Here is a 21,520-nt window from a genome sequence, read left to right on the forward strand (position 1 = left end):
CATTTATGGACAACTAGTGAGTGTGGGCATGGTGGCTTAATGTGCGGTGTGCATCGTAGACTATGCACTTAATAGGAAGCAAGTCAGTTGATCTGTGCAGCTGTCCATACTGATCACATGCAAAATCTTCAAGAGCCCTCCAATTAATTCCACAGTTCTCTGTTCCTATGAAGTGGACAGTTTGTCCTGGGGAGATTCGTATGCCCATTTCTCCGTCTATTATGTGTAAGTTTTGCCTTTAGACAGGGTGATTTGCCACAGGGTGAATCATATCAAATTATTAAGGGGCTTGACAGGGTGGATGCTGGGAGGATGTTTCCCCTGGGTGGTGAGTCCAGAATCGGGGTTACAGTCTCAGAATAAGGGGGAGGGGGCCATTTAGGACTGAGATGAGGAGAAATTTCTTCACTCAAAGGTTTGTGAATCTTTGGATTTCCCTATCCTAGAGGGCTGTGGATGCTCAGTCATTGAGTATATTCAAGACTGAGCTCTCTAGATTGTTGGACTCGAGGAATCAAGGGATTTGGGGATTGGGCGGGAAGGTGAGTTGAGGTCGAAGATCAGCACTGATCTTATTGAATGATGGAACAGGCTCGAAGGGCCATATGGCCTGCTCCTATTTCTTGTGTCCTTATCTGTATATCCATATGAGTGTAGCAGTTTTGAAGTACAGATTGAACCTCCCTTATCCAGAACTCCCTTATCCAGAACCACCCCTCGTCCAGAACCATTCCCGGCCACCGGGTGGCGCATGCGCAGAACTCCGACATGAGCAAATTGAAGTCCTTCCTCGCTGCCGACTCCCGCAATCACTGACCTGACCCCGCGATACACCGCCCCCCTACCCCACCCCCCCCACGATCTCTCTGCCACACTCCCAGCCCCAAGCCAGCCAGTCCTGATATCCCCTTGCTCAGTGCTTGTACCATCCAATTTAACGTGACCACCCCTCATCCGGAAAAATCCCTTATCCGGAACGGGCCAGGTCCCGAGGGTTCTGGATAAGGGAGGTTCAACCTGTCCCTGTATTTCTAAGATGCCCACCACTTCACTTCCATGTATGTCCATTGCTGCTCCTGTACAGTACTATTCCTGTCTTCTTGAACTTTTTCAAGTCGTGAAACTGCTTTCAGATTCCATTCCAGCTTCTCGTAGTGTCCACACGCTCTGTCGGGCAGTGGCCTTTGGGGGCAAGTCTGATCAAAAAGGTTCCTCTATTCCCCGTTGATACCAATCACCAACCAGCACCTGCACGTAGGGATCAATGATTACAAGGTTTTGGAATTTGACACTGAGCCATCACTGGGCAGTTCTGACTGATCTGTAGCTGGGTGAACGAGCTGTCCTTCATTTAAGGGGCTCATTAGCTGCTTGAAGGGTGTGAAGGAAGTATCATATTACTTGTGCCATTAACTGTCCAATTCCCGTCACTTCCCATTAACAAATTCATGGTACATGAAATCACCTGCAGGAAAAGTGCTCTGTTCCACCCCTGTCACTGGCAGCAGTGGACGAAAAAGTAAGATTATATAACCTGCGACCTTACAACTTTGTGCACCCAGAGCTACGTTGCTGCTGTTAAAGTAGCAAAAAACCATTATCACCAGCGCAGCAGTCGTTCCCCAAGACAAAAAGGATGCGTTGCTGTTCAGAAACAGGAACAGGAGTAGGCCATTCAGCTCTTCGAGCCTGTACAGTCAATTAGATCAAGTCTGATCCAAACCTCAACCCCACTTACCACAATCGCTGGACCTATTTTCCCACATTACAACATTGACTACACTCCAAAAGTACTTCATTGGCTGTAAAGCACTTTGAGACGTCCAGTGGTCATGAAAGGCGCTATATAAATCCAAGTCTTTCTTTTCAGTGTATAGCACCAGGTGAGAGAGAGAAAGATAGAGGTCTCTCAGCTCCAGGTGACTCAAATAAGAGCCACAAAATACGATTATTGTTTACGCTACAATGTAAGAGGAATGGTATGCTTTTCTCAGCAGCAGATTCACATTGTAAAACCGGGCTGAGTTCCCACTGATAATCCTGTGGAGTGTGGGTATAGTTTTCATCCAGCTCTCTCCGCAGTGATTGGAAGAAGTCAGATCCCAGAGGCTAGACGTGAATAGAGGTCGTGAATAAAATATCTTGGAGCTAGCACAGCGATAGACAGATCAGAGCGGCTGACTTCAAAATACTTCCGCGGTAAAGAGCATACTGCATTTGTATGGTGTCCTTCACGTCCTTCAGGATGTCCCAGAGCCCCTTCACAGCCAATCATCACTTTTTCCCGAAGTGGAATCGTTGTTTCGTCTGTAAAAATGGCTGCTAATTTGTGCACCGCAAGATCCCCCCAAAATATTAATGGAATAAATGACCAGTTAATCAGCTTCGGTGGTATTGGTTGAGGGGGTCAGTGTGGGCTGGGACGCCGGGAGAACTCCCTGCTCTTCACGAGAGAAGTGCCACGAGATCATTTATGTCCAACTGAACAAGCAGACGAGACTCTCGGTCTATTTGTCTTCCCCATCAGACAGCATTTACACCAATCCAGCATTCCCTCAGTACAGGACTGAGATGCCCATCTTGGTTCTGTGCTCTACTCCTGGAGTCAGAATTAAATCGACGACCTGGTGACTCAGAAGCGAGTGAGCTGCCAACTGAACCAAGTCGATAATTAACAAAATCAAACACTGATGCTGTTTGGGTGCTTCCAGTTGAGATCTGCCCTTGTGGAGGGCACAGATCAGGACATCCCCAACCAACATTACAGCCAACCTCACTGACGGCGAGAATCACCCCCAATATTGAAGGAGGTATTCTCCCTTTGGGTTTGTTCCAGAGGTGATTTTAGCTGTTGGAGTTCTCGCCGGTGTCCTGGCCTCAACCAGCAGCACTAAAACAGATGGTTATTCCCACATTGCTGTTTATGGGAACTTGCTGTGGACAAAATTGGCTGCCGCGATTCCTACATCACACACTTCAAAAGTACTTCATTGGTTGTAAAGCACTTTGGGCCGTGAAAGGCGCTATATAAATGCAAATTCTTTAAAAAAAATTATCACTGGATAGGAACTGTAGAGAGCTCGGATAAATAATACAGTAATAATGAAAGATCATTCATCCTGACGCTGTGTTACAGCTCGTACATGGAGAGTGCTCCCACTTGTCTGATTATGTTAAACTAACAAATGGTTCTCGTTATTTTATCCTCGGTAACTAGCGAGCGCAGACAGAGAGATCGTAGCGATTGAGGGCAGACAATTAAAAGCACACAAGTCCTCCTGTCAGACTCTTAATTAGAAAGTTGACACAAAGTTGTTTGGAAAAATTCTCTCTGAAAACAGTTGGAATTCATCCAAGTGCTTGAAGAAAGTTGAAGATACTTTTCAAACTTTTGGCTATCAATAAATATCTAAACCCTTGAAATGAAAGATTGATCAAGTGCAGTGCTCTCTACCCTGCTCTGTTCCTTACTGCCGTATGATTCATTATTTGCAGTTACGTGGTTTGTACTTTAGTTTGCTAACCCAAGTTAGATCACGAGAGTGATAGAGAAATGCTACAACACAGCTGGTACGTATTAAAATCTCCTAAAGACTGTCCTGATCAAGTGTCCTGTGAATTTTAATGGCATTCCAAAAGGCTCATTAAATATTTAAGCAGCGGTACTGTGATAGTCCTCTAGGGGCTAGCTCAACCCAACCGCAAATCGGAGAACGGGATAAATATTGGCCAGGGCACTGGGGATAACTCCCCTGCTCTTCTTCGAAATAGTGTTGTGGGATCTTTTACGTCCATCTGAGAGAGCAGACGGGGGCCTCGGTTTATCGTGTCATCCAAAAAACAGCACCTCTGACAGATCAGCACTCCCTCAGTACTGCACTGAAGTGTCAGCCTAGATTTTGTGCTCAAGTCTCTGGAGTGGGACTTGAACCCACAACCTTCTGACTCAGAGGCGAGGGTGCTACCCACTGAGCCAAGGCTGACACCGTTAATATGCATAATATCATCATCATTGGCAGTCCCTCGGAATCGAGGAAGACTTGCTTCCACTCCTGAAGCGTGTCCTTAGGTGGCTGAACAATCCAATACGAGAGCCACAGACTCTGTCACAGGTGGGACAGACAGTCGTTGAGGGAAGGGGTGGGTGGGACTGGTTTGCCGCACGCTCTTTCCGCTGCCTGCGCTTAGTCTCTGCATACTCTTGGCGACGAGACTCGAGGTGCTCAGCGCCCTCTTGGATGCACTTCTTCCACTTAGGGCGGTCTTTGGCCAGGGACTCCCAGGTGTCAGTGGGGATGTCGCACTTTATCAGGGAGGCTTTGAGGATGTCCTTGTAATGTTTCCACTGCCCACCTTTGGCTCATTTACCGTGAAGGAGCTCTGCGTAAACATAGAAAGATAGCAAATAGGTGCAGGAGTAGGCCATTCGGCCCTTCGAGCCTGCACCACCATTCAATAACATCATGGCTGATCATTCACCTCAGTACTCCTTTCCTGCTTTCTCTCCATACCCTTGATCCCTTTAGCCATATCTAACTCCCTCTTGAATATATCCAGTGAACTGGCATCAACAATTCTCTGCGGTAGGGAATTCCACAGGTTAACAACTCTCTGAGTGAAGAAGTTTCTCCTCACCTCAGTCCTAAATAGCTTACCCCTTATCCTTAGACTATGTCCCCTGGTTCTGGACTTCCCCAACATCGGGAACATTCTTCCTGCATCTAACCTGTCCAATCCCGTCAGAATTTTATATGTTTCTATGAGATCCCCTCTCATCCTTCTAAACTCCAGTGAATACAGGCCCAGTCAATCCAGTCTCTCCTCATATGTCAGTCCTGCCAGCCTGGGAATCAGTCTGGTGAACCTTTGCTGCACTCCCTCAATAGCAAGAACGTCCTTCCTCAGATTAGGAGACCAAAACTGAACACAATATTCCAGGTGAGGCGTCACCAAGACCCTGTACAACTGCAGTAGAGCACTTGCTTTGGGAGTCTCGTGTCTGGCATGCGAACTATGTGGCCTGCCCAGCGGAGCTGATCGAGTGTGGTCAGTGCTTCAATGCTGGGGATGTTGGCCTGGACGAAGACGCTGATGTTGGTGCGCCTGTCCTCCCAGGGGATTTGTAGGATCTTGCGTACCTTTGTAATAGTTGCAGTTACATACCCATGTTATATCACTAGAGCATCAGTGTATGAATACCAGCCGGGACCAGCTGATTGACTGGCACCCACCCTGGAAGAGAGAGAATGACAGTTTCACACATACCGGTAGCTCATTTTGAGGGACTTCAGTTCTGTGGAGACACCAGAGAAGCTGGGATTGTTCTTCTTAGAGCAGAGAAGGCGAAGGGGAGATTTAATAGAGGTGTTCAAAATCATGAGGGATTTTGAGAGTACATAGGGAGAAACTGTTCAAACTGGCAGGAGGGTCAGTGACCAGAGGACACAGATTTAAGATAATTGGTGTAAAACAATGCCCCCCTATCAGTTAGCTTAAAATGACAGTGGCTATTACACCAGTTATTTTAAGTGTTTTGCACCTGTAATGTATTTGCTTCGTGGGTTCTTTGCTTAAGAATTCATAGCAACACATTGCTATTAAGAACTAGTTGGTTTATTAAAAAAGCTTCCAATCACACTACACATTACCAGTTCATCCACTAGGCTCACAACTGCATACCTCATCGTGGATGACCGAGACCCAACTGGCTGGGGTTTTATTGAGTCTTGTGAACATCACGTGACTGGCTAAGCTACTCACAATGCAACAGCTCTACAACTCTTTTGCAGAAAACAATAAATAAACATTAAATCAAGTGCCCCTGATCGGGGGGACACTACAAACAGTAAACAAGTGCCTTTTTGGTTTTTTTGGGGGGGGGGTTTTGTGTTTTTTTTTTTGCTTTTTTTTTTGGCACGAAAACATACAATACAAGTGCCCCCTATAAAAGGGGAGGGGGACACTAAAACCGGCAATAAAACAAATTAAACTTTAAACCATATAAAATCAAATAAAAATTTGATTGCCGGGGGTGATGATGCACTCCAGTCCCTCCGGTGCCCACCTCTCGCGGAAGGCCGCGAGCGTACCGGTGGACACCGTGTGCTCCATCTCCAGGGACACCCTGGCTCGGATGTAACCGCGGAAGAGAGGCAGGCAGTCGGGCTGAACGACCCCCTCGACCACCCGCTGCCTGGACCAGTTGATGGCCCCCTTGGCCATGCCCAGGAGCAGTCGCACGAGGAGGCCCTCGGACCTATCCGCCCCCTCTGCACAGGGTACCCAAAGATCAGGAGTGTTGGACTGAAGTGCAGCCAGAAATTGAGGAGCAGCCCCTTTAAATAGTGGAACAGGGGCTGCAACCTCGGAAAATCAATAAAAACGTGGAACACGGACTCCTCCAGACCGCAGAAATTGCAGGCGGCCTGGGAGCCCGTGAACCGGCTTAAAAATTTATTGCACGGGAATGCTCCGTGCAACACCCTCCAGGCCAAGTCCCCGATAAATAGTGGGAGGCAACAGCTCTACAAACCAAGGTGCATAGATTACCGCACCCATATTTAACAAGACTCCACCTCAGTAGCCGGACTCTACGTACCTCCAATGAGGTCCTCTTCGCTCCACTATCGGTGGCCGTGCCTTCAGCTGTCTTGGCCCTAAGCTCTGGAATTCCCTCGCTAAACCTCTCCGCCTCTCTCTCCTCCTTTAAGACGGTCCTTAAAACCTACCTCTTTCACCTCACCTGTCCTAATGTCTCCTTAAGTGTCACATTTGGTCTAATTGCGCTCCTGGGAAATGCCTCAGGATATTTTGCTAAGTTAAAGGCGCTATATAAATGGAAGTTGTTGCTGTCACTCCCTTAGACACGCTTGCAGTTAATTAATTCACGTGGATTTATCTCCCTTGTGTTATCCCTCACAGTGCATTACCAACACAGCAAGAGCCATGAACATAAACTCTTCGTTTCAAATGCCAGACAAGGTGCTGAATTTTGCGAAGGACCATTTTCTGATGGAAGAGATTATCAGGAGCCAGCCCCTGCTGATGAAGAAGCAGGTGAAGTACACCCAGCTGGCAGTGGACAGACTGCACACCATGCAGGGTCACTATGACGTGCTGTTTGTGGGCACAGGTACAGAGGGTTAATCGGACAGCTTCCCCACCTCCGTTACTTCACAGAGAAGATCTGGAAATGAAATGCTTCGTGATAACGGAACTGTGCAGAATTAACTGTGCAGTGCTGCATCGCTGCGTTATTCATTCCCATTCCTTCCTGTGTTGGGAGCAGGTAGAAATCAATAACATCAATAGATGCAATGATGGTGGCTTTGGTTTTAATCAGAGGGATAAACTATCAGGAAAGACTGAACAAGCTGGGGCACTTTTCTCTAGAAACGAGAAGACTGAGAGTCGACCTAACAGATGCCTTTAAAATTATGAGCGGGTTGAAAAGGGTAGACGTAGAGAAGGTGCTTTCCACTTGTGGGGTCCAAAACTAGGGATCATAAATATAAGACAGTCACTAATAAATCCAATCGGCAATTCAGGAGATTGATTCACTCGATTGATCCCTGGGCTGAGGGCTGTCCTATGAGGTGAGATTGAGTAGAAGGGGCCTATATTCTCTGCAGTTTAAAAGAATGAGAGGTGATCTCATTGAAACATGTAAAATTCTGAGGGGGATTGACAGGGTAGATGCAGGGAGGATGTTTCCCCCGGGCTGGAGAGTCTAGAACCAGGGGTCACAGTCTCAGAATCAGGGGTTGGCCATTTAGGACTGAGATGAGGAGAAATTTCTTCACTCAGAGGGTGGTGAATCTTTGGAATTCTTTGCCCCAGAGGGCTGTGGAGGCTCAGCCGATGAGTATATTCAATATTGAGACCAAAGGATTCTTAGGCGGTAGAGGAATCGAGGGATATGGGGATCGGGCGGGAAAGTGGAGTTAAGGTCGAAGTTCAGCCATGATCTTATTGATTGGCGGAGCAGGCTCGAGGGGCCGTATGGCCTACTCCTCCTGTTTCTTATATTTCAGGAGAAACTTCTTAAAGAGTGGTTAGAATGTGAAACTTGCTACCATACGGAGCGATTGAGGTGAATATCATAGATGCATTTAAGGGGAAGCTGCATGAGAGAGAAAGGAATGGAAGGATAAGCTGATGGGGTGAGGTGAAGTAGTCAGGGGAGGGTCGTGTGGAACATAAACACCAGCACCGACCAGTTCGGCCGACTGGCCTGTTACTGCGTGTCATTTCTATGCAATTCAAAGTCATTTCATTGCTTTTGTAGCTATATTTAACACAATGCATGCATGACATCAGAATATAAATAAGGTATCGCGTGTGCTTACTGCTCTGTGTCGCTGCAGGCTATTGGAGTTGCACAGAGCTGTGCAAGTGGTAAGTGTTGATAAACCTGAAGGCCGAGAGTGGCCCAGTGACTTCAGACTGAAGGAGGCCAGCTATTTTCTTACACTTCTCACTCACAGGTTTACCATTTGATGTTTCTGTCGACACCGATGTTTGTACTGTTGAGATTTAGCAGAAGAAACAAAGAGGCCTTCTCGATTGCTGAGGGCTGTGCTTTGCTCCCATCCACTCTGCTGCCCCTCATTAATATTTATATTTGACAGCAGTGTTTGGTCTGTTTGGTAATGAGCCAAAACCAGAATCTTATTACTGAGTAAATGCATTCAAAGTATCGAGACCTCGCACCAGAGCAGGAATAACAGCATGAGTAAAATAAAGGCAAAACGCAGGGCAGGGATCTCGGGGAATTGACCCACGGGCGTACCCAGAATCCCGCCAATCCCTGGACTGACGTTGTGTGCTTCCGGCCCCAAAGCCTACCCTGGGTGTCCACAGTTCACAAAGACGACATTGGAGCTAATGGGGCCACTCCACCTTCAGAGCCAGTGAACAAGTATGGGGCTACTGAATCTGCATGCAGTGTCACCCATCACCGCCAGCCTGAAGTGTTCTCCCTCCTAACTGGTGCCCAGCCAATAGGAAAGCACCTTTGTGGTAAATTCAAGCATACAACTATTTTGTTGTGAAACAATAATCAAGTGCCCCTTGACTAAAGGGGCACTAAAACCGACAGATTAAACAAATCGAACTTTTAGCAGTAAATGGATCAAATTAAAATTTGGTTGCCGGGGGTGATGATGCACTCCAGTCCCTCCGGCGCCCATCTCTCACGGAAGGCCCTGAGCGTACCGGTGGACACCGCGTGCTCCATCTCCAGGGACACCCTGGCCCGGATATAACCGTGGTAGAGAGGCAGGCAGTCGGGCTGAACGACCCCCTCGACCGCCCGCTGCCTGGACCGGCTGATGGCCACCTTGGCCGTGCCCAGGAGCAGTCCTACGAGGAGGCCCTCGGACCTACCCGCTCCCCTCCGCACAGGGTGCCCAAAGATCAGGAGCGTGGGACTGAAGTGCAACCAGAATTTGAGGAGCAGCCCCTTCAAATATTGGAAGAGGGAGCTGCAACCTCGCACACTCAACATAGACGTGGAACACGGACTCCTCCAGACCGCAGAAACTGCCGGTGAATTCAAGCTTACAGGCCTGAAAAGTCAGGGGACCACTTCCACTGTCGTTTGGAATTGAAAATCAGGTGGGTTCTGTAACAGGGAGGGAGGGGGAGAGCAGCTCTGCCATTTTAACACCCAGGGGGTGGTAAATAGTAACCCCATCCTGTTCATAGATTCCGCTTTGCCAAATGCTTGTACAATTGAGCACAGGAGGATTGAACCCTTAGCTAATTTTGGGTCGAAAGCCAGTAAATGAGAGAGGAAAAAACCCTTCTCCCTATTTGTTAAGCACTGTCTCAGTCAGATCATTGCCTGCAGAAATTATGGAGCGCGCTTCTTCCCAACTGAAGGCTTTTCATAAAAACCTGAGGCTCGTATTTCGATAACTTGTCACGTGGGTTAACAACACTGAGCAGTCGAAAAAAAATTCTCCGTTTGAAGTTGGATCCTTAATAGCCTGTGGGAGTGAGATTCTCGGATAAAGGAATACGACATCGAAATAAGAATGTCTCTTGCAAGCATTTAAGATGAAATATATTTACATTAAATGGTAATGTTGCTATTGGATTTTGTCGCATTGCACTTTAAAAAGTTACAATATTATTCCTGTTTTTTTGACAGAAAATGGAATATTGCACAAAGCTATAAACGTAAATCACAAGGTGCATATTATTGAGGAGATTGCTCTGTTTGCTGAATCACAGCCGGTACAGAATCTGATACTAGATTCAAAACAGGTACACATTTCATTAAGAATTACTGTTTTATTTTTTCCCACTCAAGGTGGCTGAATAAACAGTTTGCATCTCTGCCAACACGGTAATAAATGCTGGGACATGGCTGACTTTCTGAAAAGCTATTTGCTTTCATTTCATTTCTCTTTCCAACCATCAATCACAGCGAGATTAGCAAAGATTGTCTCCCCCCCAGAGTTCGTGTCTCACTCCTGTCGTGTGTTTAATCTGTGGGTTTTGCGACCCAGCAAAGGTCGTACGCAGAGGCGATAGATGAAAGAAATTGTCGATGAAATAAGGCAGAAATGGGAAATTTTAGAAGGCAGGCCATTTTCATATCTTCAGCCTCTTCCCGTGGAGAATAGCATCGGATGGTGGAAGGATTTACAGGCTGATTAACAGCCTGACAGGCTGTGACCTAACACTCCTTCCATTAACAGAACTATCTCTCTACCAGCCAATAAGATGGTTCGTCCTATATAGGCCATTGGTGAGACCACACCTGGAGTACTGCGTACAGTTTTGGTCTCCTTACTTAAGGAGGCATATACTTGCATTGCAGGCAGTTCAGAGAAGGTTCACTAGGTTGATTCCTGTGATGAAGGGGTTGTCGTATGAGGAAAGGTTGAGTGGGTTGGGCCTATACTCATTGGAGTTTAGAAGAATGAGAGGTGATCTTATTGAAACGTATAAAATTCTGAGGAAGCTTGACAGGGTAGATGCAGAGAGGATGTTTCTCCTCATGGGGGAATCTAGAACTAGGGGGCATAGTTTCAGAATAAGGGGTCGCCCATTTAAAACGGAAATGAGGAGGAATTTCTTCTCTCAGAGGGTCGTGAATCTTTGAGATTCTCTACCCCAGAGAGCTGTGGAGGCTGGGTCACTGAATATATTTAAGGTGGAGATAGACAGATTTTTGAATGATAAGGGAGTCGAGGGAGCAGGCAAGAAAGTAGAGTTGAGGCCATGATCTTATTGAATGGCAGAGCAGGCTCGAGGGGCCACATGGCCAACTCCTGCTCCTATTTCTTATGTTGTTATAGCAGGAGGGTTTTATATGCTCCCACTCCCTGTATAATGAAGTGATGAGGGGTGTCCATCAATGTTCCCTTACACTGGAGCTCCCGTGCAGCTGGCTCACCAGCTTTTAAATGGGACAAACCGTGCATGCGCAGTATTTTGAATGGACTGCACAGACCCTTAAAGGGGCCACGCACACCCCCAACCCCACCCCCCTCACCACCATAAAAAATTAAGGGAACAATGACACCCACATGTCACGCTGTACATCAGCCGAGAATCCAGAACTGGACTCCACTCACTGAGACTGTCTGGAGTGGGGCTCAAACCCTGCCCCTTCTGGCTCAGAGGTGGGAATGTTGTCACTGTCAGGAGGAGCAGCGAGGTCGAGTGTGGTGTGGAGGAGCGAGGTCAGGAGATGCGGTGCCCGGGAGAGGTGCAGCAAGTTAGGAGCAGCGAGGACTGGGCCCAGGAGTGAGGTCAGGAGATGCGGTGCCCGGGAGAGGTGCAGCAAGTTAGGAGCAGCGAGGACTGGGCCCAGGAGTGAGGACAGGAGATGCGGTGCCCGGGAATAATGAAGTTGCCCCAAGACCGAGGTTTTAATCTTGAATCTAAGCTTCGTACTGACTGAAAATCTTTTTAAAACCTGTGCACGTACAACATTTAGTAAAATGTAGTTGTCAAGAGCATTACTGTTGTAATGAATTGTCAGTTATTCTGCAGTATTATTAATCTTATAAATCATGAGCTGTGTTAATCAGTCTGTGGGTTAGATTGAAGCTAAGTATCTTGTCCCCAATCCACAGGGCATGTTATATGCATCTTCGTACTCGGGAGTTGTTCAGCTTCCCGTCTCCAATTGCAACATTTACCTGAGCTGTGGCGAGTGTGTACTGGCCAGAGACCCGTACTGTGCCTGGGACAGGAACATATGCAGAGACATACGAGGACTGCAGTTAGATCCGTAAGTGGCTTTAGAATAAAAACACTTGGCATTCACAAAAAAGTAAATCTCCGATGAAGAGTCATCACCCTGAAACGTTGGCCCGATATTTACTGGGCGGGATTTCGGAGCGGGGTGGGGAGGGAGAGGGGGGGAGTTATGGTTGGGAAACCCAAAAGTATGGCTTGTTGAAAGAGCAGTAGGGGGAAAGTGGTAGGGTCAGGGAGGGATCGGAGTGCCGGGGGGGGGGGGGGGGGGGGGGAGATCGTGGGGGTCGGAGGGAGTTCTTGGTTGGGGGGGGAGTTCGTTGGGGGGGGGGTAGTTCGTTGGGGGGGGGGGGAGTTCGGGGGGAGGGTGGGAGTTCGGGGGGAGGGGGGTATCGGAAATCATGGATGGTTTGGACAGAGATCATGGAGGGGAGGGTGTTTACTGGTTTGCTTGTTGGGCCAGAAGGGAACACTCCTGTTTCTCCTGGCCCATCAGCAGGCACTTCACCTCATGGATCCAGCCCTACTCGCCTCCATTTACCTGACGGGTTTCCTGAGGCCTGGGAAACCCAAGCAACATGGGCTACGAATAAAAACCTTGTAATTGTGAAGGTGTGCAGCCTCCTTCGAAAGTTTCAACGACCAAACCGCCTCCTGAGAGCACTTCGGTTGTCTGCCCCTTGTCCCGCTGCTGTTAAAACCGGAAGTGGGTGGGCTGGGGTGGGCTGGGTTCCTGTTTCAGATTTTTTACATTTTAACCTCCCACCCGGCCCAAACTCAGCCGATTTTGGGGGTTAAAATTCCCGCTTTTAATTCTGTATCTTTTGCCATTGATGCTGAGTATTTGCAGCATTTCAATTTTATTTCCGATTTCCAGCATCCGCAGCAGTTAGCTTTTGTTTCAGAGATAAATCTCCTTGGAATATATTTTGATATTAATATTTCAATGCGACAGTTGTTGATTTCCTTCTTTTTGGAAGTCGTCAAACTTCTCAAAACTATCCAGAGATATAGACACACAGATAGAGACAGATATGCCTGTGTGTAGGAACTGGCCATCTAACTTATGCCTGTCGTATCTCTATATGATAATTTCAGTGGCGCACATCCAAAACATATTGAGAAAAAGAAAGAAATCTAATCGTTTGCAGTATCCAGAGAAATTTCCACAGCAACTGAACATGTCCTGTTGGCTTGGGAATGACCGCAGTCGCTAATTTTCCGTAGCAATTACACTTTCTGCCCTACAGCCTGAAATCGGCAATAGCCTTCCCATCTGTCAACATCCAGCACCACAGAGCAATTAACCTCTGACTGACCCCAGTCTATGCTTATTTAAACAGCAGTTAGCTTTTGCAGCCTTTAAAGGGCACAGCTACACCTTAGCAACAGGATCATTATGTAAGGACTCCTCTTGTTATATAACTATCATAGAAAGAACTTTCATTTATATAGCGCCTTTCACAACCTCAGGATGACCCAAAGTGTTTTATAGCCAGTGAAATAATTATGAAGTGTAGTCACTGTTGTAATGTAGGAAACACGTACAGCAAGCTCCCACAAACAGCAATGTGATAATGACCAAATAATCTGTTTCAGTGATGTTAATTGAGGGATAAATATTGGCCCGAACACCACGGATAACTCCCCTGCGCTTCTTCGAAATAGTGCCATGGGATCTATTGCATCTAACTGTATCTTACTGAGAGAGCAGACGGGGCCTCGGTTTAATGTCTCATCCAAAAGTTGACATCTCTGATAGTGCAGCACTTTGTCAGCACCACACTGGAGTGTCAACCTAGATTTTGGTGCTTCGAGTCTCTGGAATGGGTCTTAAACCCACAACCTTATAACTCAGAGGTGAGAACACTACCCACTGAGACATAGATAATACTGATAACTGATGGTGTGACAAATGGGATGGGAGATCTGCTAGTATGCAGTTTAAAAATGACAAGCAATTTCTGCTAATGTTCTTCCCAGAGTTTCTTGCAAAATCAGTATGCTTTCTGTTCTTTAGGAATTATAGTCTCAACCCAGCTAAAGATAGTTTCCCTTCCTGGGGCCATGCAGCTAGAGGTTTGGTGCCAGCCATTAAAGCCACACAGTTTCTCCTCTCTCGCTAGTCAAGTGAATGTGGGCCAATTGCCGTCACACACAGGCCCGAGGTTTTGTCCTCTAGGGGGAGTGTTTGCTAGTGCTGTTGGGGAGGAGTTAAACTAATATGGCAGGAGGATGGGAACCAATGCAGGGAGACAGAGGGAAACAAAAAGGAGACAAAAGCAAAAGACAGAAAGGAGATGAGTAAAAGTGGAGGGCAGAGAAACCCAAGGCAAAAAACAAAAAGGGCCACTGAATATAAAGGGGCTGCAGGAGGGGGTCAAAACTAAAAATCATGGATTAAAAACTAGTATTAAAACACTCTACCTAAACGCACGCAGCATTCGAAATAAAGCAAATGAGTTGACGGCACAAATCATAACAAATGGATATGATTTGGTGGCCATTTCAGAAACGTGGTTGCAGGGTGGCCAAGACTGGGAATTAAACATACAGGGGTATCTGACAATTCGGAAAGATAGACAGGAAGGGAAAGGAGGTGGGGTAGCTCTGTTAATAAAGGATGATATCAGGGCAGTTGTGAGAGATGATACTGGCTCTAATGAACAAAATGTTGAATCATTGTGGGTGGAGATTAGAGATAGTAAGGGGAAAAAGTCACTGGTGGGCGTAGTTTATAGGCCCCCAAATAATAACTTCACGGTGGGGCGGGCAATAATCAAGGGAATAATGGAGGCTTGTGAAAAAGGAACGGCAGTAATCATTGGGGATTTTAACCTACATATCGATTGGTCAAATCAAATCGCACAGGGTAGCCTGGAGGAGGAATTCATAGAATGCATACGGGATTGTTTCTTAGACCAGTATGTTACAGAACCTACAAGGGAGCAAGCTATCTTAGATCTGGTCCTGTGTAATGAGACAGGAATAATAAACGATCTCCTAGTAAAAGATCCTCTCGGAATGAGTAATCACAGTATGGTTGAATTTGTAATACAGATTGAGGGTGAGGAAGTAGTGTCTCAAACGAGCGTACTATGCTTAAACAAAGGGGACTACAGTGGGATGAGGGCAGAGTTGGCTAAAGTAGACTGGAAACACAGACTAAACGGTGGCACAATTGAGGAACAGTGGAGGACTTTTAAGGAGCTCTTTCATAGTGCTCAACAAAATTATATTCCAGTGAAAAAGAAGAGCGGTAAGAGAAGGGATAACCAGCTGTGGATAACCAAGGAAATAAAGGATTGTATCAATGTGTATAAGGTGGCCAAGGTTAGTGGGAAACTAGAAGATTGGGAAAATTTTAAACGACAGCAAAGAATGACTAAGAAAGCAATAAAGAAAGGAAAGATAGATTAAGAAAGTAAACTTGCGCAAAACATAAAAACAGATAGTAAAAGCTTTTACAGATATATAAAACGGAAAAGAGTGACTAAAGTAAATGTTGGTCCCTTAGAAGATGAGAAGGGGGATTTAATAATGGGAAATGTGGAAATGGCTGAGACCTTAAACAATTATTTTGCTTCAGTCTTCACAGTGGAAGACACAAAAACCATGCCAAAAATTGCTGGTCACCGGTATGTGCGAAGGGAGGACCTTGAGACAATCACTATCACTAGGCAGGTAGTGCTGGACAGGCTAATGGGACTCAAGGTAGACAAGTCCCCTGGTCCTGATGAAATGCATCCCAGGGTATTAAAAGAGATGGCGGAAGTTATAGCAGATACATTCGTTATAATCTACCAAAATTCTCTGGACTCTGGGGAGGTACCAGAGGATTGGAAAGCAGCTAATGTAACGCCTCTGTTTAAAAAAGGGGGCAGACAAAAGGCAGGTAACTATAGGCCGGTTAGTTTGGGGAAAATGCTTGAAGCTATCATTGAGGAAGAAATAGCGGGACATCTAGATAGGAATAGTGCAATCAAGCAGACGCAACATGGATTCATGAAGGGAAAATCATGTTTAACTAATTTACTGGAATTCTTTGAGGATATAACGAGTATGGTGGATAGAGGTGTACCGATGGATGTGGTGTATTTAGATTTCCAAAAGGCATTCGATAAGGTGCCACGCAAAAGGTTACTGCAGAAGATAAAGGTACACGGAGTCAGAGGAAATGTATTGGAATGGATCGAGAATTGGCTGGCTAACAGAAAGCAGAGAGTCGGGATAAATGTGTCCTTTTCGGGTTGGAAATCGGTGGTTAGTGGTGTGCCACAGGGATCGGTGCTGGGACCACAACTGTTTACAATATACATAGATGACCTGGAAGAGGGGACAGAGTGTAGTGTAACAAAATTTGCAGATGTCACAAAGATTAGTGGGAAAGCGGGTTGTGTAGAGGACACAGAGAGGCTGCAAAGAGATTTAGTTAGGTTAAGCGAATGGGCTAAGGTTTGGCAGATGGAATACAATGTCGGAAAGTGTGAGGTCATCTACCTTGGGAAAAAAAACAGTAAAAGGGAATATTATTTGAAGGGGGAGAAATTACAACATGCTGCGGTGCAGAGGGACCTGGGGGTCCTTGTGCATGAATCCCAAAAAGTTAGTTTGCAGGTGCAGCAAGTAATCAGGAAGGCGAATGGAATGTTGGCCTTCATTGCGAGAGGGATGGAGTACAAAAGCAGGGAGGTCCTGCTGCAACTGTACAGGGTATTGGTGAGGCCGCACCTGGAGTACTGCGTGCAGTTTTGGTCACAAAGGGATAGACAGGATAGAGGCAGGGAGGTTGTTTCCACTGGTCGGGGAGACTAGAACTAGGGGGACAGCCTCAAAATACGGGGGAGCCAATTTAAAACCGAGTTGAGAAGGAATTTCTTCTCCCAGAGGGTTGTGAATCTGTGGAATTCTCTGCCCAAGGAAGCAGTTGAGGCCATAAGTGTGATCGGAAAAGGGGTGCAATTTAAATTTGAAGCAACAATTGGAATGTGATGGAGATATTGATCCCTCACATCGCACCAGTCTCTCACTGGCCGCTAATGCTGAATGTTTTGTTCACAGCCAATGGAAGCAAGACATTGAGAGAGGCAGGCCGGAGCAGCAGTGTCAGCAGCTTGATGGATCGGTATTAGGTCCCAGGGCCTTGCGACCACATCGTAAGTTACTTCCTACACTTCCAGGTGCTGGGTGCGCTGGAAGTTAGTTTGTTTGAATGATGCGATTTTCCAACTGTTTTAAACTCTGCCGTTTATTTCATACTCACTGTGGGGGATGTCTAGGTTCGCAACTTAAGAGAGAAACAATTGTTAATAATGGTAGGTACTTGTTGGAATAATGCGTGCAATTTTGCGTATTCCACCCTCAAAGGGTCCTCCATGTGTTGAGTGGGCTTCAGACAGAACAGGCTGAACCTTGGAAACAGCATTCAGTTCTAATCCACCATCAGCGGCCTTGCCTTCAGCTGCTGATGCCCAAAGCTCTGGAATTCTCTCCCTAAACCTCGTCGCCTCTCTACCTCTTTCCCCTTCTTTAACACACTCCTTAAAACCTACCTCTTTGACCAAGCTTTTGGTCACCTGTTGCTCGGTGTCAAGTATTGCCTGATTATGCTCTTGTGAGGCGCCTTGGGATGTTTTATTAAGTTAAAGGCCCAATGTGGATACAAGTTCTTGTTATTTGTTCCTTAGACTGCAGGATTTCTTTCTCGAGCATCTACATATATTCAGCAAAAAGATTTTGAGTTATAAAATTCCAATAAAGAGCAGCATTGCCTTGAGCTATCTGTCGTGTTACGCGTCCGTCCTATGTGAAGCAGTTCAGGCTCCACTTTCGTGCATACAGCAGGCCTCTTCCAGAAAGTTCCTGTGGGAATAAAGCAGATTGTCGGTTTGAAAGTGTTTAATTCAGGATATTGTGTGTGTAAAACTCCATTGCAATGTTATAACGGCAATTATAATCGCATTATGCTTAAAACCAGCTCCTTAACCGAGCTCAATATTCCATTTCTTCATATTTCTTCATATTTCTGGAAGTTGCCATCAGTGTTGGGGCGTGAATCCAGGAAGCAGCAAGTGGTTCAGCATCCTGGTGTATTGTATCGAATGTACGGCACAGAACCAGGCCATTCGGCCCGGCCAGTCCATGTCGAGCCTCCTCCCATCTACTTCATCGTACCCCCTCAGCATATTCTTCAATTCCTTTCTCCCTCATGTGTTTATCCAGCTTCCCTCGACCTGCATCTATGCTAATCGCCTCAACTACTCGATGTGGTAGTGTTCCACATTCCATAACAAACAGCAGCAGGAGTAGGCCATCTGGCCCCTCGAGCCCGCTCCCCATAACCCTCGACTCCCTTATCATTCATAAATCTGAATATATTTAAGGTGGAGACAGACAATGACCCAGCCTCCACAGCTCTCTGAGGTAGAGAATTCCAAAGATTCACGACCCTCTGAGAGAATAAATCCCTCCTCATCTCCGTTTTAAATGGGCGACCGCATATTCTGAAACTATGCCCCCTAGTTCTAGATTCCCCACGAGGGGAAACATCCTCTCTGCATCTACCCTGTCGAGCCCCCTCTGAATCTTAAACGTTTCAATAAGATCGCCTCTCATTCTTCTAAACTCCAAGGAGTATAGGCCCAACCTGCTCAACCTTTCCTCCTATGACAAGCCCTTCATCTCAGGAACCAACCTCATGAACCTTCTCTGAACTGCCTCCAATGCAAATATATCACTCCTTAAATAAGGAGACCACTCTTTGGGTAAAGAAGTTTCCCCAGAATTCTTTATTGGATTTGTTAGTGACTACCTTACATTTATTGACGATAGTTTTGGACAAGTGGAAACATCCTCTTTGGTCTACTCGATTGAAGCCCTTCATCATTTTAAAGACCTCGATCAAGTCACCCCCACCCCCGCAGCCTTATTTTTTCCAGGGAATGAGTGCCTGCCTGTCGGCCTTTCCTGATAGTTACTCCTCAGCTCCAAGTAATCACAGATTCTGGAATCAAGCACTGCGTGTAAATGCCAAGGCTCAGCTTCCCGAATGTGCAGTACTGGCAGGGAGCTCTACAGGGCACAGCATGTATTGGCCAGTCTCAGGTACACAATTGTGTATGCATTGAAATGAATGGATGGGGAGTCTGTTCAGGCTGTTAGCGCGCATCCATCGACCAAGCTCTAGGTCACTGACCTGTTTGTGTGTTGGTCAATAATAAATCCAAGTGCAGGCAGTATCGAGTTAAATCGACACTTGTTCATTTGTAAATAGAACAAATATATTTAAAATCAAGAAAAACCATGCACAGAAAGCGGGCATTCAGCCCGTCGAGCCTGTCCTTATCCAATTCCCTTTTGAAAGCCACCACCGTCCTTTCAGGCTGTGCATTCCAGATCCTAACCACTCGCTGCGTAAAATATTCTATTTCCAAAAGTCTGTTCCTTTGAAGAGTGCGTTGTTACTTTAGGTATTGATTCCGGTTTTTTTTCTCTCTGGCGGAGCAGGCTCGAGGGGCTAGATGGCCTACTCCTGTTCCTAATTCTTATGTTCTTATGTTCTCTCTTGTAAACAGATACTATCCCCTGTGCGCCCGTCACTGTGTCACCCAACAGTTTCAAGGTGTTGCCCTGTGAAGTCCAGTCAAACTTCGCCACCCGAAAGTGGATGCACAACGGGGCACCGGCAGATGCTACGTTCATGGTGCTTCCCGACGGTGGGATTATCGCGACAGCGGAGCCCCTGGGCATGTACGAGTGCTGGGCCATCGAAGAAGACTTCCGGCTGCTGGTTGCAAACTACTGCGTGAGGTTGGACCTTTCTTCAGAGGCCACGACCTTGCACGCGTCAAGAAAGTCCATCCCGGCATCAAACGAAGGTCCTGGGCAGCAAGAGAAAGGGATCATTATCAACCCACTCAGCAGCGAGAGCCGGTTTGCTCAGCACACCAACGGGAAGAATTACTGGACTGAGTTTGTGACCGTGAGCGTGGTCTTTGGGCTAACGCTTGCGGTCTCATCTCTGGTCTTTCTGTACCGGAACCGGGACCGGATGAAGTCGCTGATTAAAGATGGCGAGTGCTCGAACATGCAGCAGAAGAAACAGAGGAAGATTGAGATCCTGCAGCATGAAAGCCTGCCATTAAACGGCAACCCAGTGCAAGTCGCAGCCTCCGACCATCACAAGGGCTACCAGAGTCTGAATGACAACCACATCTGCAGTACCCCCGTGCTGGAAAACACAGTCAATGGCAAGGACTCAGGGTACCCCGAGTCGCCAAACAGCCAAAGCAATCAGAAAAACTTGTACGTGGAGATCTCTGCCCATTGCCCACAACCGAGGGTGAGGATTGGTTCTGAAATCAGAGACTCCATAGTGTGAAACGTGGAATGGTGCAGCGAGGGTAGATCCATGCCATCGTGGCCTTCCTAAAAGGGACCAACCACATGAAATTGGAAAGCGGTAAAGCTTGGCAGCTTCAAAGACTAAAACTGTTGTACTGTGCCATTTAAACTATCTCTTCAGTATGTAAACCACATGCATGGATGGTTATTGACGTGGCAAATGAGCTTTCGTAAACATGTGTGTCTGTGACCATCAGCGGCACAGCATGGAATAGCGCATGATTTATTGAATGACAACTTTCCCCAATTTGTTTGCAATTTTGGGCTCACGGCACATGACTTTGACTTTCTAGGTTTTTTTGGGGGGTGGGGTGGGGGGTTGGGGGTTGGGGGGTGATCACAATACGTCAGTGAGTGGAAATAAAGTAATGCCCTGTGCCAAATGAACTGGAGCATACATTCTGAGGTAACTCTAGGTGAGCAGTTGTGCTACCTATGTTTGACTATATGAGACGTACCAAACATCACACAAAGCATTAGTCATTTTACAGCATTCAGTGGATAGCACAGTGACTGTTTTGCAAAGTGTATCTGATTGCGACCTTAAGAGTGCAGGAAATCTGTTCGAAACCCTTCCCTTTCACGTCTAATGTACAGTCTGGTGAGTTTCTGCAGATAGATATCATAATGTAGTTTGAGAGTAATGTGCAGAAACAAAAAGCATCTCTCCATTTAAGTAATGATTGTAGTAAATCTTTCTTCTGGGGGGAGATGTGATAAAAATGGGACTGTGGTTGTAAAAAAAAAACACTCGAAAATTAGACTAATGGTTCTCCTATACACTGACATCATTTTTTATATATTATTGAAAAAGTGATGGAGATAATGGACTTTAGTTGTAGTGTAGTAAGCTCTTACTTATGTAGACAATTCTAACAGTTGGTTGGCCCCATGTATA

The 21,520-nt window shown here is 46.5% G+C and overlaps 1 protein-coding gene across 10 annotated transcripts in view; it reads left to right on the top strand.

The window, feature by feature from the left end:
* sema4ba (sema domain, immunoglobulin domain (Ig), transmembrane domain (TM) and short cytoplasmic domain, (semaphorin) 4Ba) overlaps positions 1–20,917 on the top strand; it is a 505,268-nt gene extending 484,351 nt beyond the window's left edge. For all 10 annotated transcript variants that reach the window (XM_070858285.1, XM_070858284.1, XM_070858283.1 and 7 more), the window contains 5 exons: positions 6,922–7,132; positions 10,157–10,272; positions 12,096–12,253; positions 17,281–17,375; positions 19,794–20,917. In XM_070858285.1, the coding sequence (XP_070714386.1) occupies positions 6,922–7,132; positions 10,157–10,272; positions 12,096–12,253; positions 17,281–17,375; positions 19,794–20,599 (1,386 nt within the window). In that variant the 3' untranslated portion in view covers positions 20,600–20,917. The remainder of the gene's footprint in view (positions 1–6,921; positions 7,133–10,156; positions 10,273–12,095; positions 12,254–17,280; positions 17,376–19,793) is intronic.
* The last annotated feature ends 603 nt before the right edge of the window (positions 20,918–21,520 follow it).

The sequence above is a fragment of the Pristiophorus japonicus genome, chromosome 17, assembly GCF_044704955.1.
Source record: "Pristiophorus japonicus isolate sPriJap1 chromosome 17, sPriJap1.hap1, whole genome shotgun sequence".
NCBI lineage: Eukaryota > Metazoa > Chordata > Chondrichthyes > Pristiophoridae > Pristiophorus > Pristiophorus japonicus.